Source organism: Trachurus japonicus, chromosome 3 (genome assembly GCF_045865225.1).
Source record: "Trachurus japonicus isolate A0001 chromosome 3, Traja_1.0".
NCBI classification, from domain to species: domain Eukaryota; kingdom Metazoa; phylum Chordata; class Actinopteri; order Carangiformes; family Carangidae; genus Trachurus; species Trachurus japonicus.
In genome coordinates, this window is record NC_140909.1 from 26,653,065 (window position 1) to 26,681,038 (window position 27,974).

Below are 27,974 nucleotides of genomic sequence, written 5' to 3' on the forward strand. Positions count from 1 at the left end.
AAAATAATAATAATAATAGAAAAAAAAAAGGTAATTTGATTTTTTTTTGTTTTGTTTGTTTATTTGTTTGTTTCATATCCGAAAAGGAGTGGGAAGAAGTAAGACTTACTCCCACCCCTTATTCATAAATTATCTATCAAGTTATCTAGTCATTATTACTTGAATTTATCTATCAAGTTATCTAGTCATTATAATCTATACAGTAAATTAATTTATGAGTTATTTAACTGGATTTATTCTAATATATTCTTATATTTATATTTATATATAGATTTATTCTAACATATGATTACTAGTCTTTATCTCTCTATATAGTCATATACATATAAAAACATACAAACACATTCATACATACAAGGACAAACTGAAAGTAACATGAACCGAGCAATAAATAAACTAAGTCGGTAAATAATAGGCTACGCAAATAAATAATAATAAGCACCTTGTGGTTGTCAGACACCCTCATTTCTGTACATACTGAAAATAATTTCTTTGTATTTCTTTTTTAACTGGATTATGTTTGGACATTCTTTTAACCCCACATTCAAACTGTTCCATAGTTTAGTTCCACAGATAGGAACACAAAAGCTCCTTCTTGTTGTTCGTATGTTCCGGATTTTGAAGTTAAATTTTCCCCTTAAGAAATGGTGTGAAAAAAGAGTTTTGTGTTTACAATTCTGAGAAAAGGACAGGAGGATTCAAAAAATGTAGGTAGGCTTTCTTACTATTATTATTAGCCCATTATAGTATTAGTATTATTATTTTGAAAGGTAGGACCGGATGTAGTAGGCCTACTGGTGTGTGTCTTCAGTGTTTCCCCGGCTTCAGTGGCAGAGAGCAGCTCGCAGCAGCAGCAGCAGGAGCAGCAGCAGCAGCAGCAGCTCCTCAGTCACAGCCTCAGCTCTGTGAGGCTCGCACCAACACCGACGCCCTCTCTCGCGCCCGTTGTGGGTTTGCGGTTACATTGCAATGGCCGCCGTCACCTGCAGGGTCCAGTACCTGGAGGACTCGGATCCGTTTATCTGCACAAACTTCCCCGAGCCCCGGAGACCTCCGACGGTGGATGTGGAGGAGAACCTGCCGGTCAGCGAGCAGATCGCCGGGATACACAAGCTGCTGGAGGCGCCGCTGAAGGTGGGTGAGCGGGGAGGGAGGAGACACCTGCGGCAGTGAGCAGTCATGTCGGCCACTGGTTCACCTCGATCAGCCTGAGCTGCAGGAGTTTACTAGCTAATTATATGAAACACAGTAAAACATGTGTAGCCTACAACACAGAAACAACCAGAATAACCAGAATCAAGTAAACCCATGTCGGAGTCAGGTTCCTCCAGCTGAAGATAAAACACCCAACTCCCTGGAAAAGCAGGGAATTTAGTTTCTCACGCGGCTACGCGCTCAACCTGAAGAACAAAAGTGTCGCGGATGAATTAACAGTCACGTTTAGACAGATTTAACGTTGTCAATCGGCCAATGAACCGGCTGAATCACTCGAGGACTGGACTCAGTTGACTCTGTTAACGTTAAATTGTTGTTTTTATTTTAATGGAGGTCCCAGTTTTTTTTGTCTGTGTCAGTTTAAGAGACTCTTCTATAAGGAGACAATTCAAAGTTCAACAAGACAAAGAATACATTAAATAAAAGCAGAGATAAACATTAAATAGCCTACAGCAGGAGATTTAAACATATTCAGCTTTACATTTGATTCAGTTTAACTGTGTCAGCCACAGCTGATGATCTGATCCATCTGAACAACACTTCAGAAACACATCAAGCAGGTTCACGTCTGACGGTGCTGACAAAACACACCAATATTGTGATGCATTATCATGGGACTTGGATGTTGACCTACATTGATATTACTTGTGCAGCACTAATATTAACAACCTGGTACTCAGTGACCCCTCTGTCAATCAGTCCCGTCCTCAGACGTCTACAAGCTGAGACAGACTCCGTCTCTCTCCAGGTTTTGTCCCTGTTTGGACACGTTTTGTCCTCAGGGGTCCTGGTTTCTCCCAGGTGGGCTCCTCTGTGGTCTGAGGATGGAGACATGGTCCGACAGAGTGTTGGATGACGTTGAGACCGGTGCTGCTGGTTTAGTCTCATCATGTTGATAACCAACAGGTTTTTACTGTGGTGCAGTGATGGAGCATTATTAGATGGGACAGTAAAGAGAGACGGAGAGGCAGGAAGAAAAACTGACATGAGGTAGATCTCAGTCAGGAGTCGGTGATCACCGCTTTGGGATGTGCTCTTACCGCTTGACCACCAAGAACCCAGTCAGTTTTTTTGCCATAATGGAGCAGCTGTGTGTCAAAATACAGACTGATGTCATGACGACGTGAAGACGGTGTGTGTCAGAAAAGGTTGCTGTGTCCTGTTTCCTGTGGTCGACTCACTGATGATGTTTCTGTTGTCAAGTCGGCAGGCGCCGAGTTTTCCAAACAGGAAGTGAATGCAGTTGAAGTCGCTCAGCACAGTGAGTCACATGATTCACACTCACACACTCTGCGAGGCGCTCAGGGGGCCCGCTGGAATCTGCAGAATCAGATAAAGACCAGAGAGATCACTAGATTACATTCCTCCGCTGACCACTAATTGTTCCCATCATGCCACAGGGCTCAACCTGCAGGGCACAGCCTGTCGGAGGCAGAGGACTGATCAGTGTGGAGACGACACAGCACCTCCTTCGCTCGGCTCCTCCTGGCTTTGGGTGTGTGTGTTGGCTGAGCAGGGAGGTAGAGGAGGAAGAGGGTGTGGCCTGTACACAGGAGATAAACTGGTGGATGATGGACGGATGCAGAAATAACAGCAGCAGCTTGTTGATAAGAAGTGAACACACTCAAACTATTGCATCATCAATTCTATTGGCTTCAAACAGGACGATTATGATGACGATGACGATGTGCAGGCTGATTTTATTTGATGGAAGTATGCTGGTCTCATCCCATCTTTTAATGAAGAAAGAAAACACGTACTCTGAAAATAGAAGAAAAAGTCTGGAGGTGCTCGGCCGCAGAACAACAGCATAAACAAGAAAAAGCCAGCAACACTCGGTGTCCTTTGTTACAAACTTTTAATACCTCACTGGTACAGGCGATCAAACACAGGCCAGTTTCAACAAGTGTCTTCCTCAGTGTGTGAAATGACAGAAAACAGGGTGAGACATGCAAAAAATACCCTGCATTCCCAATCTAACAGCTGCTTGGCATTAGACAGTCACTAGAGCACCAAGCAGAAACCTGATAATCATAGAAAATAATCTCATAGAAGAGAAAAAAGAAAAAAGTATGTATCAAAACAAGTATCAGTAGATAAATAGACCAATATCAAGAAAACGTATCTACAATAAATTGCCTAAGAGTAAAAAATATTTACTGCGTACACCCACAAAAATATAAATATATACAAAATACTGCTTGGCAGCAACTGGTACAGTAAAAAATATATAAAATGCCACAGGTCAAAGTAATAGAACATCATAATAAAAGATGAAATGCTTATTATCCACCCTCCACTTCCTGGTTATGTCTCAGTGTACAATAGTAACATGGCAATGCATCATCTTCAGGAGAGGAGAGCCTCATGCTGTAGACGTAGTGGAGCTGAAGCTGGCATCACATGTTCAGACTGGTTGTTATATTGAGCAGAAACAATTATTCTCCTGTTTGATTGGCAGTGACGTTGTAGCTTCAGGAAACTCAGACGTTCTCACATCTGAACATTCATTCACAGTCATCAACAGATACAGTCTTGTGTTTGTTGATCCATAAAAACCAAAAACCATCTCGGTGTAGTTTCACATCTCCTCTGTCAGGCTTCTCTCTGCAGCTCTAGTAACAATAGGTCGGTGTTAGCCAATGAGAAGAGAGGAGGCTCTGGAAAATAATGTCAATGGTTCCCGTTTGTTTTCAGTTTGATGTGATGAAGCTTTTTGACTTGATTCTTTAAACGGGCTGAAATGTGAGTGGAGGTTGGTTCATGTTGCTCAGCCATGAAAATCAAGGTCAGGAATGAACCCTGGAAGGCAACGCATTGAGGTGATGTCATGTGTTGGTACACACACTTACACACACACACCAACACACACACAGAGCCTTGTTGGAGGAATGTGACTGTGCAGGTACAGTAGCTGCTGGTCACCGTCACCGTCAGACCTGATTGTTTTTTTTTTCTGTACCTGTTCATGACTCACTCTGTGTCTCAGCTCTATTAATAGAGTTAGTGTTCAGAGTTTATCGCACGAGCTGTGCTCATGAAATATAACACGGTTTTGGATAAAACTCTTCCACCTCTGGGTCGCATTCAGAGAGCAGTCAGACTCTGCTTTGAGTTTTATCCCCTGAAAAACATGGAGCAGATCATTAAAGCACCGAGAACAACCATGTTCAACTTTGACACACGGGAGAAGCTCACAGAAAAGTGGAGCTGATTCAAACATGTCGTATTAATAAAGTTTATTATTAGAACAGACGCAGGCTTGATGTAATTTTACACCATTTTAGTTTTCAATGTGTTGCACAATAGCAATCCTTGGAGTTGTATGACCAAATAAAAGCTGTTAATGATAATATTCATATAACAAAATGTCATATGATAATATTCATATAACAAAATGTCATATATTAAAGTATATTAATGTTACATATTGACATTAATAGAAATATAACAAGCATATATTAATATAAATATTAATATTAAAAGAATAAATGGATAATGGAATAAAGGAAAAACCTGTAAAATATCTATACACATTTAAACATGCAAATTACACACACTGGCATCGCACTGATGTCTGTTCACTGTGACACATCAACACCCATCAGTGTGATGAGGAAGCTGCTGCTGCTGTTTGATGTCCCTCCACAATAAAGCTCCAGAGAAAGAGAGATTTCAGACCTTTACAGCGAAGTCTGCTGTGTTCAGCCTCAGCATGATGATACACTGCAGTCAGGAGCTGGTCACATGATCCCAGACGATTGTCAACTGATTTAGGAGCTGATTGAACTTGTTGTCTGTCCTCTCTTTGCTTTTACTGTGCAGATGTGAACCCATTTGATGCAGATATGCATTAAACTGTGTGTCCAGCTGTTTAGAAATGAGTTAAATGAGGCTGTCGACCTGCTCCTGTCTGATCTTCCCTCTGTGTGCAGGTGTTGACGAGGAGGAGCTGTGAGCATGTGTGTGTGTGCGCGTGTTGACCGAGTAAGGTGTGGAGCAGGTTCTGTGGGTTGTGTTTATGTGTCATCAGAGCAGCCGCTCAGTTTAATCCCGGTGTGAACTACACACACAGACTGAACTTTATTATGTGGGTTATTGTGAAGAAGAGACTTGTTTCTCTTTATTGATCTGTCACTTCAACACTGATGTGGAGTTGATGAATGTTGAGATGAGCTGGGGGCGGGGTCAAACACGTTCATGCACATTGTGTCTCACTCTGTCTGTCTCATCTGTTTGTCTCAGTTGGAGGAGTGCACGCTTCAGTTGTCTCCTAATGGAAACTACCTGGACCTGGACTCATCTCTGGCCGAGCAGAGGGACGACCTGGAGAGCTTCTATGAAGACGTAGGGTAAGACTCCCCGTTAGACCTGTTTGCGCCTGTTCACATCCGTGGTCACCTGTGTGTCCATCCACTTGTTACACATTTTAAGTTTGTGTTTAAAGGTATAGTTCAACATTTTGGCAAATTGGCCCATTGCCATAATCCATATAGTGTTAGGAGTAGGTTTGTTACCGTTAATTGTCGGTGCAGGCTATTTTTAGAACGGCGGGCAGAGCCGTGAGCTGCTCAGAGCTACGCTACGGAGGCTCATGGGATTTCTTGGTTTCCCTCATCAAACTCATCAAATATGAGTTGTTTTCAAGGCAAATGCAGAGACTGCTTGCCGAAAAACTGACAGGAACAGCTTCACCATGGTTGTCCTGAAGTTTGTATCAAACTTTATTGACAGTGCTCAGTGTGAGCAGGTGAAGGTTCTCTGCAGCTTCTCTGTCAGTGCGGAGCTTCAAACACCAGGTCCCGCTGACAGATCACAGCTGGACTTAACAGCTGTGGTTGTCTCCAGCTGCTGCAGCTGTGGTGTGTTTATGTTTCTACTGTCGGCCACATGTTTGTTGGTTTATTGATCATCTGAAACTCCTTTGTTGAGCAATTCTTTATTAATTAGAGTCTGTAGAGCAGATGGATTAGATTTATTTTCATGATGCTGTAACTGATGATGAAATGTCGTCCTCTCAGGCGTCATTCTGCGTCATGAGACCAAACAGGAAAACATTGCTGATGGATAAAGGAAACTATTGTTCTTTTGTTGATCAGATTAATTTGGACGAACTGAAAACAGATCAGAAAACAACTTGAATTTGACACATTCTTTTGTCAGACTCATTAGTCCATTACTTCAGCTTCAGTGTTTGGTCACAGCCACAGTCTCCGTCAGCTTGTTGATGTAAACACACAGATACTGAGAGGAACTACTTCAGCTCAGAGGGCAGTTAGCTACATTAGCCACGTCACATTTTAGCAGACACATTTTTTTTGCTTCTCAGCACAGTTTGGCTCTGGAAAACCTCCATAATGACACGTTTAAATGTTGTTATGTCATCGTGTGCATGTGCGCCTGTGTGTGTGCTTATTCCCAGCTGAGTCTCTGGCGGCTGTAAAGAGGTTCAGGGTTTAAAAACAGGGTCCAGACGTCATCTGAATGTGGACCTCAAAATGGTGTGTGTGTGTGTGTTGTTCCTTATTTTAGCTCTTAGACAAACAAAAAAAAGTCTTCTCCCCTTTCCTTGTTTTTCGTCCTTCTTTCCTTCCTCTCTCTCTCCCTCTCTCTCTCCATCTCTCTCTCTCTCTCTCCCTCTATCTCATTCTTTCCATACCTCCATGCTGTCGTTCTTTCCAGACTCTGCCACAGTCTGTATTTGTAGGTTTATGTGGAAACTGATCCATTCTGGGATCAGTTCTCTGCCGTCACTCAGATGAGGAGTTAATATGAATTCACATAACGACAGCAGCTGTCAATCAAAGTGTTGGGAGGAGGAAGAGCCAATGACTATATGTGAAGCTGGTTTTCTTGTGTGTGTGTGTGTGTGTGTGTGTGTGTGTGTGTGTGTGTGTGTGTGTGTGTGTGTGTGTGTGTGTGTGTGTGTGTGTGTGTGTGTGTGTGTGTGTGTGTGTGTGTGTGTGTGTGTGTGTGTGTGTGTGTGTGTGTGTGTGTGTGTATTGATACGAACTGGTCGCACTGGTCACAGCACAGTGAGTCTGAGTCTCTGTGGACGTGTCCCCTGAGACACTGACTCTCTCTCTCTCTGTCTCTTCCTCTGTTTTTCCACAGGAGGGGGAAGAAGCCGATCCTGATCCTTAGGACTCAGCTCTCCGTCCGTGTTCACTCCATCCTCGGTAATTACCTCCTCTGATTCTTTCCATCGCTGATGAGTCAGGGGAAACTTTCCTGTCTCGGTCCGCACTCTCACCACAGTGACGTCTTCCTTGCTCAGCTCAACCCCTGCCCCCCACTCCCCACCCCCTTCCTCCTCTTCATTGAACAGCAGAAAAACCCCAAACATTCACCTCAGCTCCTGACATTTCACCTGGTCTCCAAACACACCTCAAAAGTTTCTACCAAGTGTTGTCTCCCATCCTCTGGAGGTGTTGGTCCTGCACTGAGCCGCTGTAAACAGGAAGCAGAAAACAGCAGCGTCAAAGTCCCCGAATCGTCACTTATTTTTCAACTGTGTTTCCTGTCAGGCTACAAACAATGACCCGCTGTCTGTGTGTGTGTTTTGGGGGGGGGCTCTGAAAACTCCAGTTTGAATTTGCGTCTGAGAAACTGATCTGTGCTCACACACCAGACTGAGACATGATGCTCTGACAGGTGACATGTGGCTGATGCAGGTGTGACCTCAGTGACCCTGTAACCTGCATCGCTCGCTGTCAACACAACGTATTGACAGTGTGGTAATGACGTTGAGTTATCATGAATAACAATATGATTGTGATCATATCGCATAACAATTAGAATATAAACAATGAAAGCGTTTGTCCCAGCCTCAGTCTGACTCGGTCCACATGGGGAGGAGTCAGACTCACCTGGGCTGAGGGTGGGTGGGTCAGGTGAGGGGGAGGAGCTGCACCTGATCCTGAATCAGCTCTGTCAGAGTCCGTCTGAAGTTTTATCTCATCGTCGTGTTTACTGAATCAGTTGCTGTGGTAACGGTTTATTTCTTGTGCTGACATTCACCTTCCCTGGGAAAGATCAACATTCCCAGTGCCCTTCTCCTCCCTCCTCCTCCCCCCTTCACTTCAATGACTCCCTCCGCGCTCTGCCTGGCACGGCCCCGCCCTTCCTGCTCTGGTGGGGATTTCCCAGCATGCTCGCTTCCTCCTTCAAGGCCTCGCTCTGCTATTGTGACTCTCTCTCTCTCCCTCCATCTCTCTCTCTCTCTGCCTTTTCTCCTCCCTCTCCCATCCCTCCTCCTCTTCCTTAGAGCAGAAGTGAAAGTGTGAAGCTCAGAATCATCATTGATGTCAAGTATCTGACTCATGCTCCTTCACGTCCTGACCTCACCTCTGAGCTGCAGCTCAGATGACGATGCATCCAGGTGAACCTCAGAAACTTAGCTAAACTGCCTCATGCCTCCCTAGTCTTTTGACCTTTGACCCTGAGACTGAGGCTGTCAGCATAACAGTCTCTGCTGCTGGAGTACAAGGGTTATTTTTTTCCAGAGCGGAGACACCGACACAGCAGTTTGTGTTTGTGTGTGTGTGTGTGTGTGTGTGTGTGTGTGTGTGTGTGTGTGTGTTTCTTAATCTGAACTCAGTCACATCCTGCAATGACTCAACATGGAGACACAAAATTGCATTTTCCTGCCTGGAACAATGTTGCCAAAGCTGTGTATGTGTGTGTGTGTGTGTGTACGTACATGCGTGTGTGTGTTTCCTTCCATGTCTCTCTTTATCGGTCAGTTGTTGTTCAGACTCAGCAGGACATGAACCAACACACACTGACTGAACTGTCCCCTTTGTGTCGTGGGGTTGATTCCCAGCTGCAGGTTTTGTACGTGAGTTTCTGACACATTCAGCTCAGGCTCATCTTTCCCATCACAAGGAAACAGGAACACATTAACCACCCCACCCCCCGAACTCTGGATCTGACAGGAATGTAAACACAACATGATGACAGACTAACAGTGATGCTAATGATGCCTTCACTGACCACAAGAAAACATCCTGTGTATTGAGCTGAAACTGAAAATCCTGTATGCCAACACATATGTCTGACTGTTTTTTTTTTTTTTTAGAGGAGGCCCCAACAGGTATCTCTGCTAGCCCCACCCACTGCAGCTCATCAAAACTACAATAATGGCATCTTCAAACAGAGTGAAGCGACTTAGCTCGTCACTTTAACTCCATTAGCTGCAGAGGGACTAACAGGAAATACCACACTAAGTTTATCTGGGTCACTTCCTGTTTCTTCAGGATAAACACAGGAATCCTTCCCGCCGTCACCCCCCCTCCCTGGACGTTACTCCACCTTCCCTGTGCTCAGTGCTCCTGCTGGTGGCCAAGGAACCGCGGCAATACTGAAGTATTAAAGAGAAACGTAGTGAAAATTTCTATTAAGTCGTATCCACGGTCTGAGGCCGCGTTCCTACTCCATCATCACTGGTCATGACCCCGACACCACCACGAAACATCTGCTGTTCCTGCAGCACTGCAGGAACTACCTGCAGGACGGAGGAGACCATGATGGAGATGCGACCAATCAGATGCCCCCTGATGATGGTGATGACCAACTAGGTGTTTACTGTGAAAGCTGAGCTGAGTGGTGTTTTCTACTAAGCTTATTTTCACAGTGTGACGGACTGCTCATGAATGCACCACTGGCCTCGTCCCTGCTCGCAGTGTGAGGTCAGGACGGAGGAATCTCACACACTCTCAGCTGCTCTGTGTGTGTTGGCATAATAAAACACTTATAGCTCCAATAATCCAGGGACGCCCCCCCCCCCCAACCGTCCCCCGCCCCGTCTCTCCCTTCCTCCTCAGCTGTTGTGTTGAGGCGGTGTTTGTGCGGTGGCCATCTTGGGTCAAAGTGACTCATTCTGTCATGATGAGTCACTGTTGCAGAGCAGAAGTGACGCTGTCGTTGCTCAGCAGGTGAACATATTCACCTGGGCTGGGTCGTCCTCCTGGGGGCCGACAGGGGCCATGGGACAAAGGTTAGCTGTTGTGGCCCAGCTCCCCTCCCGCCCTTAGTTTGAACTCTGACCCACAGTCACAGCAGCTCCGCCCTCCTGACAGGACTCAGGTGGAGTCGAGCAAACTGAGGCATCATGCGAGATAATGGGTGATAATAATAATGGTAGTTGTGGTGGTTATGAACAAACAAGGTTCGGTTCTGGTCTAGATTTGTCATTGGAGTCTCCGCAGCAGCCGCAGCAGCCGCAGCAGCAGCTCAATCTCAGGTGAAGCTGAGTCATCAGGTGTTTATCAGCTGACTGTGCGTGCTTGGTGCGTGTGCGAGCTCTGATGCAGCTGAGGGTCAAAGGTGACAGTGAATCCTCAACTTCATTAACTCGACTCACTTTTTCAAAAGTTTTACGATTAAACACAGGTAATTAAATATAGTTTTCATTGTTACAGCAGGTTTAAAGCACAAGAACAAAAACAAACTACATTTCCCATGATGCGGTTCAACTTCATTACATGAATTTCAGAAAATCATAATGAATTTCATCAGTCACATAATGACATTGTGTTACATAACTTTATGGCAGTAAACACCAACAACAGGTTATATAGTCTGCTTCATAGTTTATTATATAGTTCATAGTGTGGTCATCTGCTGACCACACAACATTAAAGTTTAGTTCAGTTTCCTCTGCTCTGTGTGTTGGAGCCTCATCAGCTGAAACTATAAAACAATGTCTGTCTCCGAGCTGAACTGAGATCAGCTCCATTTCGCTGTCAGTGAGTGGTCGGTCCAGATGAAGCTGTGTGTTCATGTGTGGAGCTGTGGCCCCTCCCCCAACATAAACATGTCTGATAATGAGTCTTGATTATGGTCATTAAGGCCGAGCGACTCCGACCTGAGATCAGATGTGTGGACTTTTTCTCCAATGTGAAACGTGTCCATTTTCCATTTTGTGTCCTCAAACACACCGTCTGTGTGTGATATTTATATTTACTGATATTTATCTCTGAACAGATAAACTGATCAGAACATGTCAGAGACAGGCTGCAGCTGTGTTTTCCTGATTGGACATTGAACACAGCGCAGATCTGTGTCCTGTGTTCAGCTCTAAACTCTGACGTCAGCTTTTATTTTTAGTTTCAACTCCTGTGGTGAAACATGCGAGAACAACTCACCAAACAGTGGTGAGTCGCTCAGGAACACGTTTCCACCAAGACCAGATGTTTTTTACACTGATGTTAAGTACAGCAGGTCTTTGTTCTCCAGTGACACCCGAACGCCTCACAGCTACAGGAGGCTGCAGGTCTGTCAGGGTGGTCACAGGGATGTGTGTGTTGTTTGTTGAAACCTCTTCTCTTCTGTAATTTACGCAGAAATAGCGACTCTGTCTGAATAGTTAGAAGTGATTAAATGTTAAAGACATACGCACACGCTCTGTGTAAAATGCAGCAACAGACATGTGGAATGTCTCTGTGGTTTCACGTCACAGAGCTGAAGACATGAAACTTACAGTGGAGATTTTTTAACCCTCGATCTGTGCGAGGTCGTTTAGGACCAGATCGCACACTGGGCTAGCTTACACACTGAGTCACATGGTCCTGGACTGCAACTCTCTCTGTCTTTCTGTGGACACAGATGTTTTGCCTCTGTCTGAAATGTCTCTCTGTGCTGTGACCTTTGATACCAGACTGTGAAGTAGTCAATCACAACTTTATGACAGCTGCTGCTGTTTCTATTTCTGTGCCTCACATGCTGAGCGACGCTGTGACATCACAACGAGCCTGAGTCAGAGTCACAGTTAATTTAAATCCCACAAAGACCTCAATGGGGCCAAGAGCAACATCCAGATGTGTTGCTACGGAGACGCTTGACTACAGGTCAAATTCTCCAGGTGTAAAGGAACGAGACCAAACAAACATCGTCATCTTCATGATGATGATGATCATTCATTTCAGAGTCAGAGAGGCCGCCATGTTGTCTTCTGCTCATCCATCTCATTCTCAGTTTGACCGAACGTATTCAGACATGACCTTTATACAGTGTATGGATATTATAGCCTCGTAAACCAGCCTCTCCCGGAACTGCATTTCATTTCATTCTGAGGGAGAGTCTGGCCTCATCCCCATTCTAAGCGTTTGGACTGAAACCCTCAGAAGGCCGAGCCAATCAGTGTCGCCCGCTGTGATTGACACAGCACGTTGGCCAATCAGGGACCGACTGGTGCAAAGCCCCGTCACTACACCAACTTGCTGATTGGCTGAATGGGGTTGTCTGTCAACGCTACTACTCCCGCCCAGCTCCCGCCCACCCCAGACGCTTGGAGCGGGGATGAGGCCAGACTCTCCCTCAGAATGAAATGAAATGCAGTTCCGGGAGAGGCGGGTTTACGAGGCTATGGATATTACACATTCACTTGAACCCATGGATGAGCTAATTAGACTTTGGTAGACAATAGTGTGGTCCAAGAAAACACAGTAGGTGACACTGGTGTGCATAGCGGCGGCGGTGGAGGAGGCGGGGTTGAGTGTAAATGAAAAATCAGTATTTCCAGCTGAAATCACACTCGTAAATCGTACAATGAGTGTACTCAACTCAACTCAACTTTATTTATAGAGCCCTTTAAAACAACCACAGCTGAAACAAAGTGCTGTACATAATGTAAAGTACTGTTGGATCATGTGACCCTCTGCTGGTACTATGAACCCGATGAGGGGCAGAATGAGTCGGCGTCTCATTGAACGGTCTTTGGACTGAGTGAGCAAACCCGACTCCGCCCCCAACCCTCCTCCTGTAAGAGTCAAGAAGTTTATTATCACTCAGATGTACAAGTATTGTGAAAAGCTTGAGCTGGAGGGGGGGGGGTTATGCTCCACAATACGCATAAATAGATTAAAAAGAGACAGTAAATGAATAACAATACAGAACCTATTTAAAAGGTTTAAAAGGAAGTTACAGTAAAGGAGTCCAGACTAGCTTACAAGGCCGCAACGAAAGTTTCATTGTCCATTTGGATTGATTAACTGTTTTTTTCTTATTTAGTAACACCACATAATCACTCAGCAGCTTCTCCGAAGCCCGCCTCTCTGACCCCACCCCCTCTCCCTCTAATTATTCTCTCTGTGATGGAGGGATGGAGACTGATAATCTGAGTTTCTGTGGCGACAGCAGAGAGCTGACTGCACGCCGTCCTCATGATAGGAAACTTTAAGCTTCGTCTTCTCTTACTCTGCTCATGCTGCTGCTTCCTCCTGGTAACCTTTCACAATAAGAGCTGATGTGAGACGCCATCATCTGTGAGGGTTTCTATGGTAATAGACTTTGTGTTTGTTTTGAATGTTTGTTTGTGCTGCAGGAGTTGAATCCACGCAAACATCCCACAAGTTGTAGTGATGGAGAGTGCATGCGTGCGTCAAGTGTGTGTGTGTGTGTGTGTGAGAGAGAGAAATCAACAGAACAAACACTAGAACGAGTTCAAGTGCTGAAACGCTGAGTCAGCTCAGAGGTCACTTGCGGTCACACAGGTGATGGGAATCTGCCCTGTGACATGATGGGGTTTTATCTTCTGCAGTATGACTCCCATTCTGGCGGAACAAGGCCTGATTTATGTCACGTTGCCATGACAACGCCGACCCCTAGACTTCCTGTTACTATGAGAGGCTGTTTCATTATCCCTCAGTAATTTTCTCATGGGCTATTTTCATGTTGTCATGATTCAAGATCAGTTTCAGTCAGACTTCAGCTACTTACTGAAAACCAGGTGCTTTTTAGCTTAGCTTAGTTTAGTTTACTGTAGCTTAGTTTAGCTTAGCTTAGTTTAGCTTACTGTAGCTTAGCTTAGCTTAGTTTAGTTTTGCTCAGCATAAAGACTAGAAACAGAGTAGCCTAACCTCCATGCATGTTGGCTAGGTAGCCTTGGTCTTCAAAAGAAACAAATACTTTGAACAAGCTAATCTACAGGTGACTGCAGCTCAGCTCTGGTTCTGGTCTGGTTCTGTCTAGTCCCGCACCAGTGTCTCCATGGAGACTGTGGTATCTGCTCAGAGCTGAGAAACGAAGACAATGGAGACATTTGTGGAGCCGAGCGACAAACTGACTCCTAGCCTGCTACTTTAGTACTGTGAACTACTAACGTGCCTCCCGGTGGTTTGTGTGTTGTCTCGTTGGGCTTTATGGCTGCTGCAGTGTGATTGGCTGTCAGAGGGATCAGAAAAGATGTTTGTCCAAGTGATATGTAGAGTGAGGTCACGACTCCAAGAGAAACAAACAGGAAATAGTTTCATTGCTATTTCGAAACCCTCACCCCCAGCGCTCCCCAGAAACCTCTCCAGCAGTGACCCCCCCACTGCACACACACACACACACACACACGTCCTGAGTAGGTTCCTTAGAATAATGACACACACACACACACACACACAGAGAGAGAGACCAGAACCCACAAGAGTGTGAGGAATGTGAGCGCAGCCACAGATTGTCCTGTTCAGGCCACTGTAGGATGTAATGACACAGAAGAGAAGTCACTGAAACCAGACAGAAGGGTGTGGAGGACCTGATCTACATCTCATAACTTGACCTAGATCTCGGGTTAAACTAGATCTCTGGAGTTGATCTAGGTCTCTGGGGTTAAACTAGATCTCAGAACTGAACGGATCACCCATTAGTCATAACCCAAGACTCCACAGAGGTGGTTGATATTGTCTGTGTCTGAAGTTTTATTTAATTTTCTTATTTAAACTTTATTTAACCAGGTAAAACCCGTTGCGATCGTGATCTCATTTTCAAGGGCGACCTGGCCAGGAAGACAGCAGCACACATTGTTAGCAAACATCCATAAAATACAATTACTGTACATTACAATGAATAGGGCCACAATTAAATACAAGTTAAAACAAAGTGCCAGGAGCAGGGGAGTCGTGGTGGCAAAAATGGTTAAAAGCAGAAGCACCGTTCAATTGATTTTTGTTGTCGGTCCTTTAGCGATGGAAGACATTTAAAGATACAAGTTCAGACATTTTCAGTTTGGCCTGGAGATTGATCCATGTGACATGGAGGAGGTGACGCAAAGTTTTCTGACACATGACTGAAACTGTTGTGATGATCGAAGGTGTTTCACACATCTGCAGCTTCTACATCTGATGGAGTCCAGGTGCTCACATGATGTCACATCCTGTGTTTCAGAGAAGCTGTACAACTCTCACGGTCCGGAGCTCAGACGGTCACTCTTCTCTCTTAAACAGCTGTTCCAGGTAACACACACACTCACACAGATTCTGGATAAACTCTGCAGAAACACCAGAACACTTTATACAGTTCAGAAATCTCTCTCTCCCTCTCTGTCTCTCTCAGGATGATAAGGACCTGGTTCCAGAGTTTGTGGCGTCTGAGGGTTTGACCTGTTTCATTAAAGTTGGAGCCGAGGCTGATCACAACTATCAGAACTATATCCTGAGAGGTGAGACTCCACCCCTTCACCCTCAACCTTTCTCTCCCTGTCTGTAACTCTGTGTAACTGTGTGTGTGTGTGTGTATCCGCAGCTCTCAGTCAGATCATGCTGTTTGTGGACGGTATGAACGGAGTGATAAACCACAATGAGACGGTGCAGTGGCTCTACACACTAACAGGAAGTATGGTGAGTCCAACAGAGCTTTATTCTGACGAACACTAGTTCAAAACCTTAATCTGAAAAACATCAGGATTAACAACTACAGAGCTTTATTCTGAAAAACATCAGGATTAACTGCAGAGCTTTATTTTGATATTCAAAACAGCTGCTTTATTTTGAAAGGGTGGCCGAATTCTACTTGTAAATTCTGTAGCTTTGTCAGTGTGTAGTTTGTAATGGTGTGGCCTACAGTTGGAGGAGGAGGAGCGGACTCTGCAGGGTGGTAGAGAGTCAATGAGTCAGTGACATCATTGTGGAGCGGTGGAGCCCCCTGCTGGACGTTCACTGACACATTTGTCTCCTCAGTCTCGTCTGGTGGTGAAGACGTCACTGAAGCTGCTCATCGTCTTCGTGGAGTATGCCGAGTCCAACAGCCCTCTACTGATCTCAGCTGTCAACAGAGTGGATGCTCAGAGAGGTACACACACACACACACACACACACACACACCCTCCAGGTAGCTACAGCATAGGTACCTGCAGTTTACATCACATATATGAACTGTGTGTGTGTGTTACAGGTGTGAAGCCATGGAGTTATGTGATGGAGATCCTGGAGGAGAGAAATGGCTCTGACACAGAACTGCTCATGTTCGCCATGACGCTTATCAACAAGGTAAACAACCAGTCAGGTAAACAGTAAACAAACAGACTGAGTAGACCAACTCGTGAAGAAACCGGTCCAGCTATCGTAACGTGTGTGTGTGTGTGTGTGTGTGTGTGTGTGTGTGTGTGTGTGTGTGTGTGTGTGTGTGTGTGTGTGTGTGTGTGTGTGTGTGTGTGTGTGTGTGTGTGTGTGTGTGTGTGTGTGTGTGTGTGTGTGTGTGTGTGTGTGTGTGTGTGTCAGACTCTGGCCGCCCTCCCTGACCAGGACTCCTTCTACGATGTGACTGACAGTCTGGAGCAGCTCGGGATGGAGACCGTTATCCACAAACACATGAACCACAAGGGGACAGAGCCGGACCTGAGGGCCCAGTTCACTGTGTACGAGGTACTGACAACAGTTACACAACAACAGCAATAAACACAGAGCTGGGACCAAGCTCTGAACTACAAAGCAAAGTTTAACAAACCCAGGTTAACTCTTATCTGGTTAACTGGTCGTCATGGTTATCTGTGCTACAAAGCTGGTTCTCGTCGTCTGGGTCAGGTAACCCCGGTTTGACCTCTCTGTCTACGAGAGCGCTCATCTTTAGAACCATGAATAATGTTCTTTATATGATCTAGACACAGAGACACCTGCAGGTGAACTCAGGCACAGACACGTCAACTAGGAGAAACGTCAACAATATGATCACAAATCTGATGTGTCTGACTGTTACACAAATACGAATATGAATAACTTTATTATGGAGTTAATGTTAATGTTGTTTGACATGTTAAAATCAGATGGATCAGTGTAACATCAGAGGATTCATTTTTATTTCCAGTTCTGGTCACAGAGTCTCATCCTGTTAATCTGAAATTCTGCAATGAAGAAGAGTAAAATCATCATCATTGTCTAGATGAATGAATCTGTGTTTAATTTATGGTTCTGATATATTTAGTTACTGTGATAAACTGTCCATGTTGAGTGGACACATGCAGCAAAACAACTCCAATACAATCAATATAAATATCTACTGCTCATTAATGATTCAGTGTTTCCATTGATCTGATCCACTGAAGTCAGGCTTCTCCAGAGCAGGTGAGGAGTTCAACGTCTGTTACCATGGTGACGGACTTCCTCAACAAGTAAACCACCGTCGTAGGACTGAAAGAGTTAAACCTGAAGTTACCTCGATAACCTTAAATTCAGCTTTTTAGTCCAGAGCTCTGAGGGCCCGGCTCACTGTGTGTGAACAGCAGACGCAGGAGTCACTGTGATTGGTCCTGACGGTTGTTGTGCGTTTGTGCAGAATGCTCTGAGGTACGAGGACGGCGAAGTGGACGACTCCGCCCCTCAGCTGCGTAAGGAGAGGAGGAAGACATCGGCAGGCGACCAGGATGGACGGAGGAGCCGCCGCTCGTCCAGTCAGAACCTCCCCGACCTCCTGTCCTCCTCCGCCGGCTCCTCGCCACGCACCTCCCCCACGCCCCCGCCCCTCCAGTCCACCGCCAGCCCCCTCTCACCACCCATCTCCTCAGCCTCCTCCCCCAGCCCCACCAGGGGGCTCGGCAGTAGGGCGGAGTCCCCGTTGACCTCTGACCCCGGCAGTCCCGCCTTCAGCCCATCCGGATCTCCTCTGCCCCCTCATGCGGCCCCGAATGGAACCGCCCCCCCTGACCAGGACTTGAAGTCACCGACCAGCCCGTAAGTTACAGCCCGAGGTCAGGGGTGAACAGGTTATTTAGTCGCTCCTCCTCATCTCTCCTCTATCTCAACACACTGTCCACTAACGACCTGCAGCTTTAACTAACTGACACTTTTCAGTCATTGATCAGCTTCCACCTGATCAACTCTGGTCCTGGTCCAGTTTTCTGAACAAGCAACTGATAGATTAATTAAGAAAGTGGTGTAGACTCACAAAAAACTCTTTGTTTAAACTTAGGATAATTGAGATTAAATTATGTTACTTATCAGAGTTCTGGTTCTGGTTCTGGTTCTGGTTCTTTCTTGGTGGTGGGTTCACTGTCTCTGACCGGGTGTTTCCCCTGTTTCACCCCCTACCAGCAACACTCGCTCCTTCCTCAGTCACCACATGTCAGCTCTGGGTCTGAGCAGGAAGTCCCGCCTCTTCTCCAAAACCAGCTCCATCTCTGAGGAGCCGACGGCTTCCTGCAGGTCTGTAGAGCCTGACCTCTGACCCCTGACCCCTGACCCCAGCTCCAACACTTCAGATGATGGTGGTGATGTGTTCTGGTCTCATGGGTCACACTGCGGTGATGACCTCTGACCTTTGAGCTCCTCTATAGAGAGCAGAGGATTCCCTTCAGATAGCAGATCAAAAATCACACCCACACACACACTGGTCACAAGCATACACCTGTCAGAATAACAGAGATTAATCTTTTTGTGTGTGTGTGTGTGTGCGTGTGTGTGCGTGTGTGTGCGTGCGTGTGCGTGTGTGTGCGTGCGTGTGCGTGCGTGTGTGTGCGTGCGTGTGCATGTGTGTGCGTGCGTGTGCGTGTGTGTGTGTGTGTGTGTTTGTGTGCAGTAGTTCTCCCTCCTCAGATCCCTCTCTACCAGAGAAGTTGAGTCCGGAGCCAAACAACAAGCCGGAGACTAAAACCACCTTCAAGTAAGTTGAGCAGCTGGGCTTGGATGTGTAGCCATGGTAATGTAACTATGGTTACCAGGATGCTGTAGATGAACAGTAACTCTAGAAAAACAGGACAACGATGAACATGTGATTCAGCAGTGAGGAACCATTGATCCTGATCACTGGTTGTTTCATAAGTTGTATTCTTTATTGTCTCTGGACCAGCTCTCTGGTTCTGGGTCTGAACCTCTAATGAAGTGGGGTCTCTGGACGGCGATGCAGATTTAACCCTGAAGAGTGAGCAGGACAAGCTGCAGTGTGACTGCCTCTCTCTCTCCCTCCATTATAACGTTATAGTATTTAGTCCGTTGCTCTAATCTTTCCCCCTCTCTTTCTTCTACCTCTTTCCTCCTTTCCCCCCACCCACCCCCACCCCTCAGCTCAGGGGAGGATGACAGCCCCTTCTGGTGAGTACATGTATCTCCCCCCTCCCTCCCCCGTCTGTCTGTAGTTCAGTACCTTTTATTTCTTCGTCTCTTCCTCTCTGTGTGTTTTCATGTCCACGTCTCTACAGACGTAGTTTGATCTTTATGTTCATCTTCCTGGTGTCTGTCTAACCCAGGACGCCTCGGTTGGTTCTGGTCTGGAACCAGTGTTCATGTAAACAAACTTCCTGCAGCATCAGAGGATGAAGAACTCATAACTTTAGTCTTCATCCAGCTCTGGTTCAATTGAACAGAGCTGTTCCTCAGCCTCTGATTCTGGTTCTGGTGACATGAAGGACTCTGGGGTGCAGCTGTTACCTGTGGTCACAGCTGAGGATGATGGGAAACTGGCTGGTGGAGATAACATGTCTGTGTGAGTGTGTGTGTGTTGTTGCCACCATGGTGGCTGTGGCTGAGGGACATAGAGTGAACTGGTGTGAAGACACCCTGGTTGAATCCTTGGGTGCGTGCGTGCGTGTGCTCAGCTCTGTATTGTGTCTCTGCAGCGCTGACGACTGTAATGTAAATCTGGACAAGCCCGTCCTGAAGAGGTTTGAGTAAGTACCGCTGCAGTCCCACTGCATGCTGGGAGCTGGAGAGAGGATTTTCTGGGAGCTGTTGACGGTGCCTCGCTGCAAGCGCACGTGTGTGTGTGTGCGTGTGTGCCTGCGTGCGTGCGTGTGTGTGTGTGTGCGTTGCTGGTGGCGGGGCAGGATCTGGTCTGCGGTGTTTAATCTGGTTTGGTTTTGCAGTGAAAAATGAAAACAAATCAGGTTTTTTGTTGTTTTTCTTTGAGATGATTCAGTGCTTGGGTTTCTTCTCCGTCATGTTCATATTGTGCATTCTAGCTGACCATATTTTTAATGAATGATGTGTGTGTGCCAAGGAGTTTTTTTTTATTATATATAATGTGTTTTTTTGTCTTTTATTGTTATGTGGTGCTGGGACAAACAAATTCCCTCCTCTGGAGATCAATAAAGTTCATTCAATTCAATTCAAGTGTGACAGTGTGTTGGTCCATCTCCATGGAAACAGAGAGAGTCGGAGGTGGATGTGATGTGTGCAGACAGAGTTCAGGACGTCTGTGTTCTGTGATGTTGAGCTGCTCTCACCACCTGTCTCCCCTCGCCCCCTCCAGAGGTAACTTCCTACGCAGCCTGGCAGCCACACAGTGGGAGAAGAAGAGGCGGAGCAAACAGCTCGGCCAGGCCAGGCTGTCATCTTCTGATGATGTCATAACCCCGGGCCCACAGCCAGCTGCAGAGGAGGGAGGGGCCTCCCCGACTCCGGAGCCGTCACATCATGGTGAACAATGAACAACTACAAGATAAGACATCATGTTGTTGACAGATTTATATATTATTTATTTTTTCACCTGTGTTTGCAGTCGCCAGCAGCTCAGACGCTAACGGACACTCAGACTCCCACAAAGAGCCTGGTAAGAGACTCATTACCCACAATCCTCTGCTCTGTCGCTCCTGCTTCAGTGTCCAGTAGGCGAAGCTATGTAGAAACTTTGTTCAGGAAAATCTTAAGTGTGCATCAAACCACTGGTGAAACAGGATATATAATCGTGTGTGTGTGTGTGTGTGTGTGTGTGTGTGTGTGCGCAACAGTGCAGCGTCAGTGCAGCACTCTTTCCAACGACAAGAAGTTCCTGCTGGACATGCTCTACTCCAAGACTCCAGACACCACAGAAGAAGAGGGTGAGTGTCTTACTGTCAACTTGTGATGTCTCTTTTCATTCTGTGATTGTGTCAGAGTGTCACCTCTGTGTGTTTGCCTCCTCTTAGACCTCGGCCCCCGCGGCCGTGTGTTGGAGCGTCTGTCCAGCTTCAGAGCCTCAGTGGAGCCGTGCAGCCCCAGCGACAGTGCTGCGTCCCGCCGGGCGGAGCTAGAGGGACTGGAAGGCTCCACGCAGGCTGCACGGGCCCGACTGGCTGAAGAACAGCAGGTGTGTGTGTGTGTATGTGTGTGTGTGTGTGGGGCTCTGCTTCTGGGCCATGTGGGCTTGACCTGGTTGTATTAATGATGTCATCCATCCTCCTGCTGACCTGTGTGTGGCTCCGCCCCTCTAGAGTCGTCAGCTGCGCCAGCAGAGCAGCATCGATGTGGAGAGCCACGCCCGTCGCCTGGAGACCACCCAGATGACCCCGCTGGGCGCCGGGGGCCCGGCCGACGCCTGGGACCAGCTGCAGCCGAGCGCAGAAGCCCTGCGCATCAAAGACCTGGACTTCTCCGACCTTCTGGACGAGGAGGACATCGACGTCTTGGACATGGACACGTTCGACTCATCTGCCGCCTGTAGACTCTCTGGCATCCCTCCCCCTCCTCCTCCTCCCCCGGGCCTGGGCGCTCCTCCTCCTCCTCCTCCTCCGCCCCCTCCACCAGGGGGTATGTGTCTTCCCCCACCCGCACCCCCACCCCCACCTCCACCAGGTGCTCCCCCCCCTCCTCCAGGCCCCCCACCCCCGTCCTCGGCGGGGGCGTCCGCTCAGAAGAAGAAGAAGACGGTCAAGTTGTTCTGGAAAGAGCTGAAACAGTCCGAACGCCCTCAGAAGTGTCGCTTCGGCCGGGGGACAGTGTGGGCGTCGCTGGACAAGGTTGCCGTGGACACTGCGCGCCTGGAGCACCTGTTTGAGTCCAAAGCCAAAGAGCTCCCCGTTGCCAAGGTAACCTCACCTGTTGGTAATGAACAGATTTATTCTGGAACAAACAAACCAAACTAAGGGCATATTCACACCAAGAAAGTCTGATAGTATTCACATTGCATTTTTTACAAGCGGACCAACTTTGTAAACAAAAGCACGTGTCCCACAGTGAACGACTGTGGGACACGTGCTTTTGTTTACAAAGTTGGTCCGCGTTGTGTGTGATGTGCGGGTGTCCTGCAGAGGGCTCATATTGTGTCTCTTCTCTGCTCCATGTTGACCCATGGCTCATTTTGGGTGGCACGTTGCTAACGAGTGTTGCTAAAGAGCGTTTTCTGACAACAGTGCTTGGATTTTGCATTTGGTTCGGAACAGGTTGGGTCTGCATTCACACCACAAACAAATTGTACCAGGGTTCTTTTCGGACTCTGGTGCGGACCACCGAGTCCCAGCTGCAGAGGTGGTCTCGGTTCACTTGTTTGATCCGCACCAGGGTCCGGTAGTATGTATACACACCTCCACAAAAGGTCCGCACCAAGGAAAAAGTCAGTTTCAAGTGAACAAAACGAGCCTTCAGCAGTTTTCAGTGTCTGTTTTGTAGTATTGTCTCCTGCCACAAGAGGGAGATGTGAATCATGACCACCTGAGTCAGAGGCGCCAAACCTACAGGAACATACTCTGAGTGTGTGTGTGTGTGTGTGTGTGTGTGTGTGTGTGTGTGTGTGTGTGTGCGTAGAAAGGACCTGAGACCAAGAAGTCTGAGATCCTGGTTCTTGACCCAAAGAGAAGCAATGCCATCAACATCGGGATGACCGTGCTGCCGGCCGTCCATGTCATCAAGACCGCCATTCTCAACTTTGACGAGTTTGCCATCAGCAAGGAAGGGATCGAGGTACGGGTCACTTCCTGTTCCTATGTATGTGTGTGTGTGTGTGTGTGTGTGTGTGTAACCAGACTGAGCTGACCCCTCCCCATCTGTCCTGAGTAGAAGATCCTGACCATGACCCCCACTGAGGAGGAGAAACAGAGGATCCAGGAGGCTCAGCTGGCCAACCCCGACGTCCCTCTGGGCACCGCCGAGCAGTTCCTGTGCAGCCTGGCCTCCATCAGCGCCCTGACCCCCCGCCTGCAGCTCTGGGCCTACAAGCTCAACTACGAAGCGCTGGAGAAGGTAACGCAACGTAACTGCACATCTGGGGGGTGGGATGTGGCAAAACTTCTGTCACGTTTTTGCTGAGCTCAGGTGGTGTCGCCCCCCTGCAGGAGATCGCCGAGCCGCTGTTTGACCTGAAGCTGGGGATGGAACAGCTCGCCTCCAACCAGACCTTCAGGAGGATCCTCGCCACGCTGCTCGCCATCGGCAACTTCCTCAACAGCTCCAACGTGAGGGTGCACACACACACACACAGATACACACCTACCAGTATGTCTGACTCTGAACACACCTCACAGCAGTGATTTAGTTCAGACAAGTATGCAGCACGAGGTCACGTGGTGCATCACAAACCTTTTAAAACACAGAATACAAATAGAAAACTGAGAAAGACAAAATAAAACAGTGACAGTGAGCAGAATAATAGTTAACATGCAATTCAAAACCCTGTTGAAACAGGTGAAAAAAAAGAAAGAAAAACGATGCAGAACCTCTTAAGTCCAGGGGAAGCGTTTTCTGATGAGGTTCTGACCCTGCAAATTGTGTTTGAATAGACAACAGCTGCTTTAATCTCATACTTGGGTGTGTGTGTGTGTGTGTGTGTGTGTGTGTGTGTGTGTGCAGGCTAAAGGCTTCGAGCTGGGTTACCTGGAGAAGGTGGTGGAGGTGAAGGACACGGTTCACCGTCAGTCTCTGCTGCATCACACCTGCAGCCTGGTGGTGGAAAATTACCCAGAATGCTCTGACGTGTACTCGGAGATTCCCGCCATCACTCGCTCAGCCAAAGTACGACTCTCCTGCTCTGTAGCTGTGTTGGTGTTGGTTCAGGTAGAGGCAGGTGTTGACCAGGCCATGTCTTCTCCAGGTGGACTTCGAGCTGCTCTCAGAGAACCTGGTCCAGCTGGAGAGACGCTGCAAAGCATCATGGGACAACCTGAAGGTGGTGGCCAAACACGAGACAAAGGCGGTGCTGAAGAACAAGCTGACGGACTTCCTGAAGGACTGCACGCAGAGGATCATCATCCTGAAGGTGGTGCACAGGAGGGTGATCAACAGGTGACACACACGCACTAAACTACATGTAATATCCAGAGCTGCTGTTTTTAAGTTTAGTTTTAGCAACGTAACTGCTAACACACTTTAGTTGACTCCTGATTAATTGTAATTTTCTGTACAAAGTTCATATTTGACAAATCGATCAGTAATATTGTTTCCTGGATGTTCCTTCTTCACATACTATGTCCGCTGTCAGACAGATGTGGTGCTAAGCATTCGTTTCTGTGTTTTGGTCGCCTTGGATCTTGGGTTCTTAGCTGCATTTAGAGTTAGGTCACCATCAGACAGAGGGTTCACTGCAGTGACCACTGCGCCCCCTCCCCTCTAGGTTTCACTCCTTTCTGCTGTTCCTGGGTCAGCCGTCGTCCTCGGTCCGAGACATCAAGGTCACCAGCTTCTGTCGCATCGTCAGTGAGTTCTCTCTGGAGTATCGCACGACCAGAGAGCGAGTCCTCACCCTAAAACGCAAACGCGCCGCCCACAGAGAGAGAACCAAGACCCGGGGCAAGATGATCACTGAGGTAACCCTGACCCACTGAGGTCACAGAGGTCAAAGGTCACAGGCACAACACAACCCCTGCAGAGCCAGATCAGTAACAAAATGATCAGTGGTCTGGGTCTGGATCTGGATCTGGGTCCTGTAGTCCAGCTGTGGATGATGTCTGCGTAGTTTAACGATGATCATAAAACCTTCACTTCCCATCATGCACCCTGTTCTGTTTTCCTCTCATCGTAGCATCTGTAGATCTGTTGACTCCTCTTCCTCATCTTTCTCTCAGACGGAGAAGTTTTCGGGGGCAGTGCCTCATGAGGACAGCCCTTCCCCTGTTTCCGTGGCAGCGGAGGCGGAGACTGGTCAGGAGGAGGAGCATGAGAACATGAAGAACCTGCTGATCAGCAGCAGCAACAACACAGACCCCCGAGGCCTGAGGCGCTCCAGAGCCATCCGCAGTAAGACGTTTCTCTGTCTCCATGACAACGGCCTGTCAACAGGTCACAGAACTGTTTCTATAGAGCTGATGACATCACAGGGACCTCAGGCATAGGCTGTGTCCGAAATCACTCACTACTCACTACTACACACTACGCCATTTTGTAGTGGTGTTCGAATGTTTAGTGATTATTAATGTTCACTATATAATAATAATAATAATTCATTTATTTTATATAGCGCTTTTCAGTGACCCAAAGACGCTTTACATACAGAAAGTAGAACATAGGGAAAGACAAATACAGGATAGAGAACACTATCCCATCATGCATTGCGGTCACGGATCACGGTTACAATCACAGTCAGCATTGATCTGGAACTTTTAATTACGCAACGTTAATATCTAATTAATTGTGCGGTGGAGTAGTGTCCGAAAGTATTTTTTCATTTGAAAAAGTGAGTGAGTTCACTAACAATAATAGTCCTCCTCACACTATATATGTGAGTAGGGAGTAGTGAGTGAGTGATTTCGGACACAGGCATAGAGACAGACATGTGACCAGAAGAGAAACTACTTCCTATAGTTACAGTGTCATAGTAAAAATACTTGCTGAAGTTACAGTTAATAATCCACATTTGACTGTTTAATCTTCACCTGTTCAAGGTGAGAAGTTCTGCATCGAAGCAGGAAGTTGAGAGGCACCGTTTCCTCAGGTTCACCTGAGACTTGGTTTGGTTGAGACCTGGTGAATAATCTGGTGCTGGTTGTGGTGTGGGTCTGCAGGTATGGGCAGGGTGAGTCCACCACAGATGTCTGTAGCCAAAGAAGACGGGACCTCCCCCCAGGATGACGCCACAGATGAAATCATGGACCGACTGGTCAAATCTGTTACCCAGAATCCAACAGACAGAGCATCCAGTCCCAAGACCCGCAAACGGTCCAGACTCAACAGGAAGTCATGTGAGTGCATGTCTTAATCGTGTGATGGTAGTTGACTGTCCCAGAATGCTGAGTATGAACCCTGGACCCGAGACCAGGTCCTGCGTCTGGTCTCAGGTCTTATGAAGGTCACGGTCTGGTTCAGACTCTGTTGAGACAACAGCAGCACTGTGTCCACAACAGGACACTATCTTCATATCAGTGTTTTCACCTCCAGAGTAAATCTGCTCACAACTGATAATAACCCCCTCTACCCAACTCCCTCTGTGGTGGAGGACGACCCGACCCTCAGAACTCGGTCTGCTCCTTATACAGGACTGAAATGAGTCGGACCAGAGGAGTCTAGGTCACCTGCAGGTCATGTTTACCTGTGATTATCAGCTTATTATTGTTTCCTATCAAAAAACAGCAGAAGCTCTTTCTGTGGACCTTCCCCTTCTGAATTCAGTAGGATGTATTAGCACTGTGTTTACTAACACAGTGCTTATACAAAGTGCAGACACTGCTAACTTATTTTTTGTATATATTTTTTTCTCTGTGTTATATTACTTTTTATATTATGTATATTCTGTGCTGCTACTGAATACTTGAATTTCCCTTGGGATCAATAAAGTATCTCTAAGCCTTAGTGCTAACACAAGCTGCTGCTAATGATGTGTTTTCTAGACTCCAGAATCAGAACAAACATGTCTAAGGAAAAAGTTTAGTAGCTCAAACACGAGACATGAAGCTGCTTCCTGTAGGCTAAGTGACAGTTACTGGTAGTGACAGTGTGATGATGCAAAATATAAAAAACTGCTTCCTGTCTACTAATGTGTGTGTATGTGTGTGTGTTTCAGTGAGGAGGACTCTGAAAAGCGGCCTCAGTGTGGACGTGGTTCAGGCTCTGGGACTCAACAACAAGTCAGGAGACAGAGTCTGATCAATTGATCAGTCTATTAATCAGAGACACTGAATCCAGACCAGCCCACAGAGTCATCCTGTGTTCATCATCCGGATTCAAACTGAACAAACTTTTCAGGCACACTCGGCTTCAAACATCCTGGAAACTATAACAATTGTGTTGTTTAATAAAGTTTTACAGGTGATGTGAGCAGGGGGCGGCCCTTTTTAGACGAGTCGTTAGAGGTCAGGAAGTAGAATAACCCTTGTCTGTTACTGCTCCAGCCTGCATGGAGAAGTCCTTGAAAAACCGTTAAGAGTTTGGAAAGTCAGGGTGAATGTGTCACGTCACAAACTTCAACTTAAGTCACGAAATTCACTTATGAGGTACAAAATTGATGAACACAAATCACATGTCACTGCTTCATCACCGCATATGTGTGTGTGTGTGTGTGTGTGTGAATGTGTGTGCTTACAGTCGTTTCCTCTGAGCACAGTTGTGGTGTTTTTTTGTTTTTTTGTACTTTGCAGTGTGTGGTTTCATTCCAGGTGTTCTCTCTGACCTCTGACCTCAAGTCAGTGTGTGTGTGTGTGTGTGTGTGCGTGCATGTGCGTGTGCGTGTGCGTGTGTGTGACTGGCAGGTAAAAGCTTCCTCACTGTTCACACACACTGTTTTAACTTAAAGTTGTGTAAAGATGATAATGTGTGCAGGTAACATTAATAAAGACAACATTTTAATTTACTTATTACGTTGTTATCTGGTTATTTCCAATAATCACGTGTCAATAATGACTTAACAATCAAGAAACATGAGGCACAGTCAGTGTCTGACGATGGGGGAGA

General features: G+C 46.8%; 2 protein-coding genes across 8 annotated transcripts in view; one reads left to right on the forward strand and one right to left on the reverse strand.

Annotated features, from left to right (window-relative positions):
• The window catches only part of LOC146990054 (isocitrate dehydrogenase [NAD] subunit alpha, mitochondrial), a 242,259-nt gene that overhangs the window by 117,218 nt on the left and 97,067 nt on the right, over nt 1–27,974 (reverse strand). The gene's annotated exons all lie outside the window — the stretch shown is intronic.
• fhod1 (formin homology 2 domain containing 1) lies at nt 876–27,873 on the forward strand. 7 transcript variants are annotated; one of them, XM_085768151.1, is made up of 28 exons: nt 890–1,134; nt 5,461–5,567; nt 7,330–7,394; nt 15,367–15,434; nt 15,535–15,640; nt 15,724–15,818; nt 16,158–16,269; nt 16,372–16,466; nt 16,698–16,841; nt 17,749–18,143; nt 18,504–18,614; nt 18,988–19,071; nt 19,473–19,499; nt 20,024–20,074; nt 20,656–20,822; nt 20,905–20,955; nt 21,134–21,223; nt 21,311–21,471; nt 21,596–22,189; nt 22,905–23,060; nt 23,157–23,339; nt 23,432–23,551; nt 23,946–24,107; nt 24,187–24,377; nt 24,706–24,898; nt 25,157–25,328; nt 26,093–26,269; nt 27,088–27,873. In XM_085768151.1, the coding sequence occupies exons 1-28, from the start codon at nt 970–972 to the stop codon at nt 27,168–27,170; spliced, it is 4,125 nt and encodes a 1,374-aa protein (XP_085624277.1). In that variant the 5' UTR covers nt 890–969; the 3' UTR covers nt 27,171–27,873. The 7 variants fall into 7 exon arrangements, with proteins under 7 accessions (XP_085624292.1, XP_085624277.1, XP_085624283.1 ...); XM_085768157.1 differs by having other exon boundaries at nt 18,991–19,071; XM_085768166.1 differs by lacking the exon at nt 19,473–19,499 and having other exon boundaries at nt 876–1,134.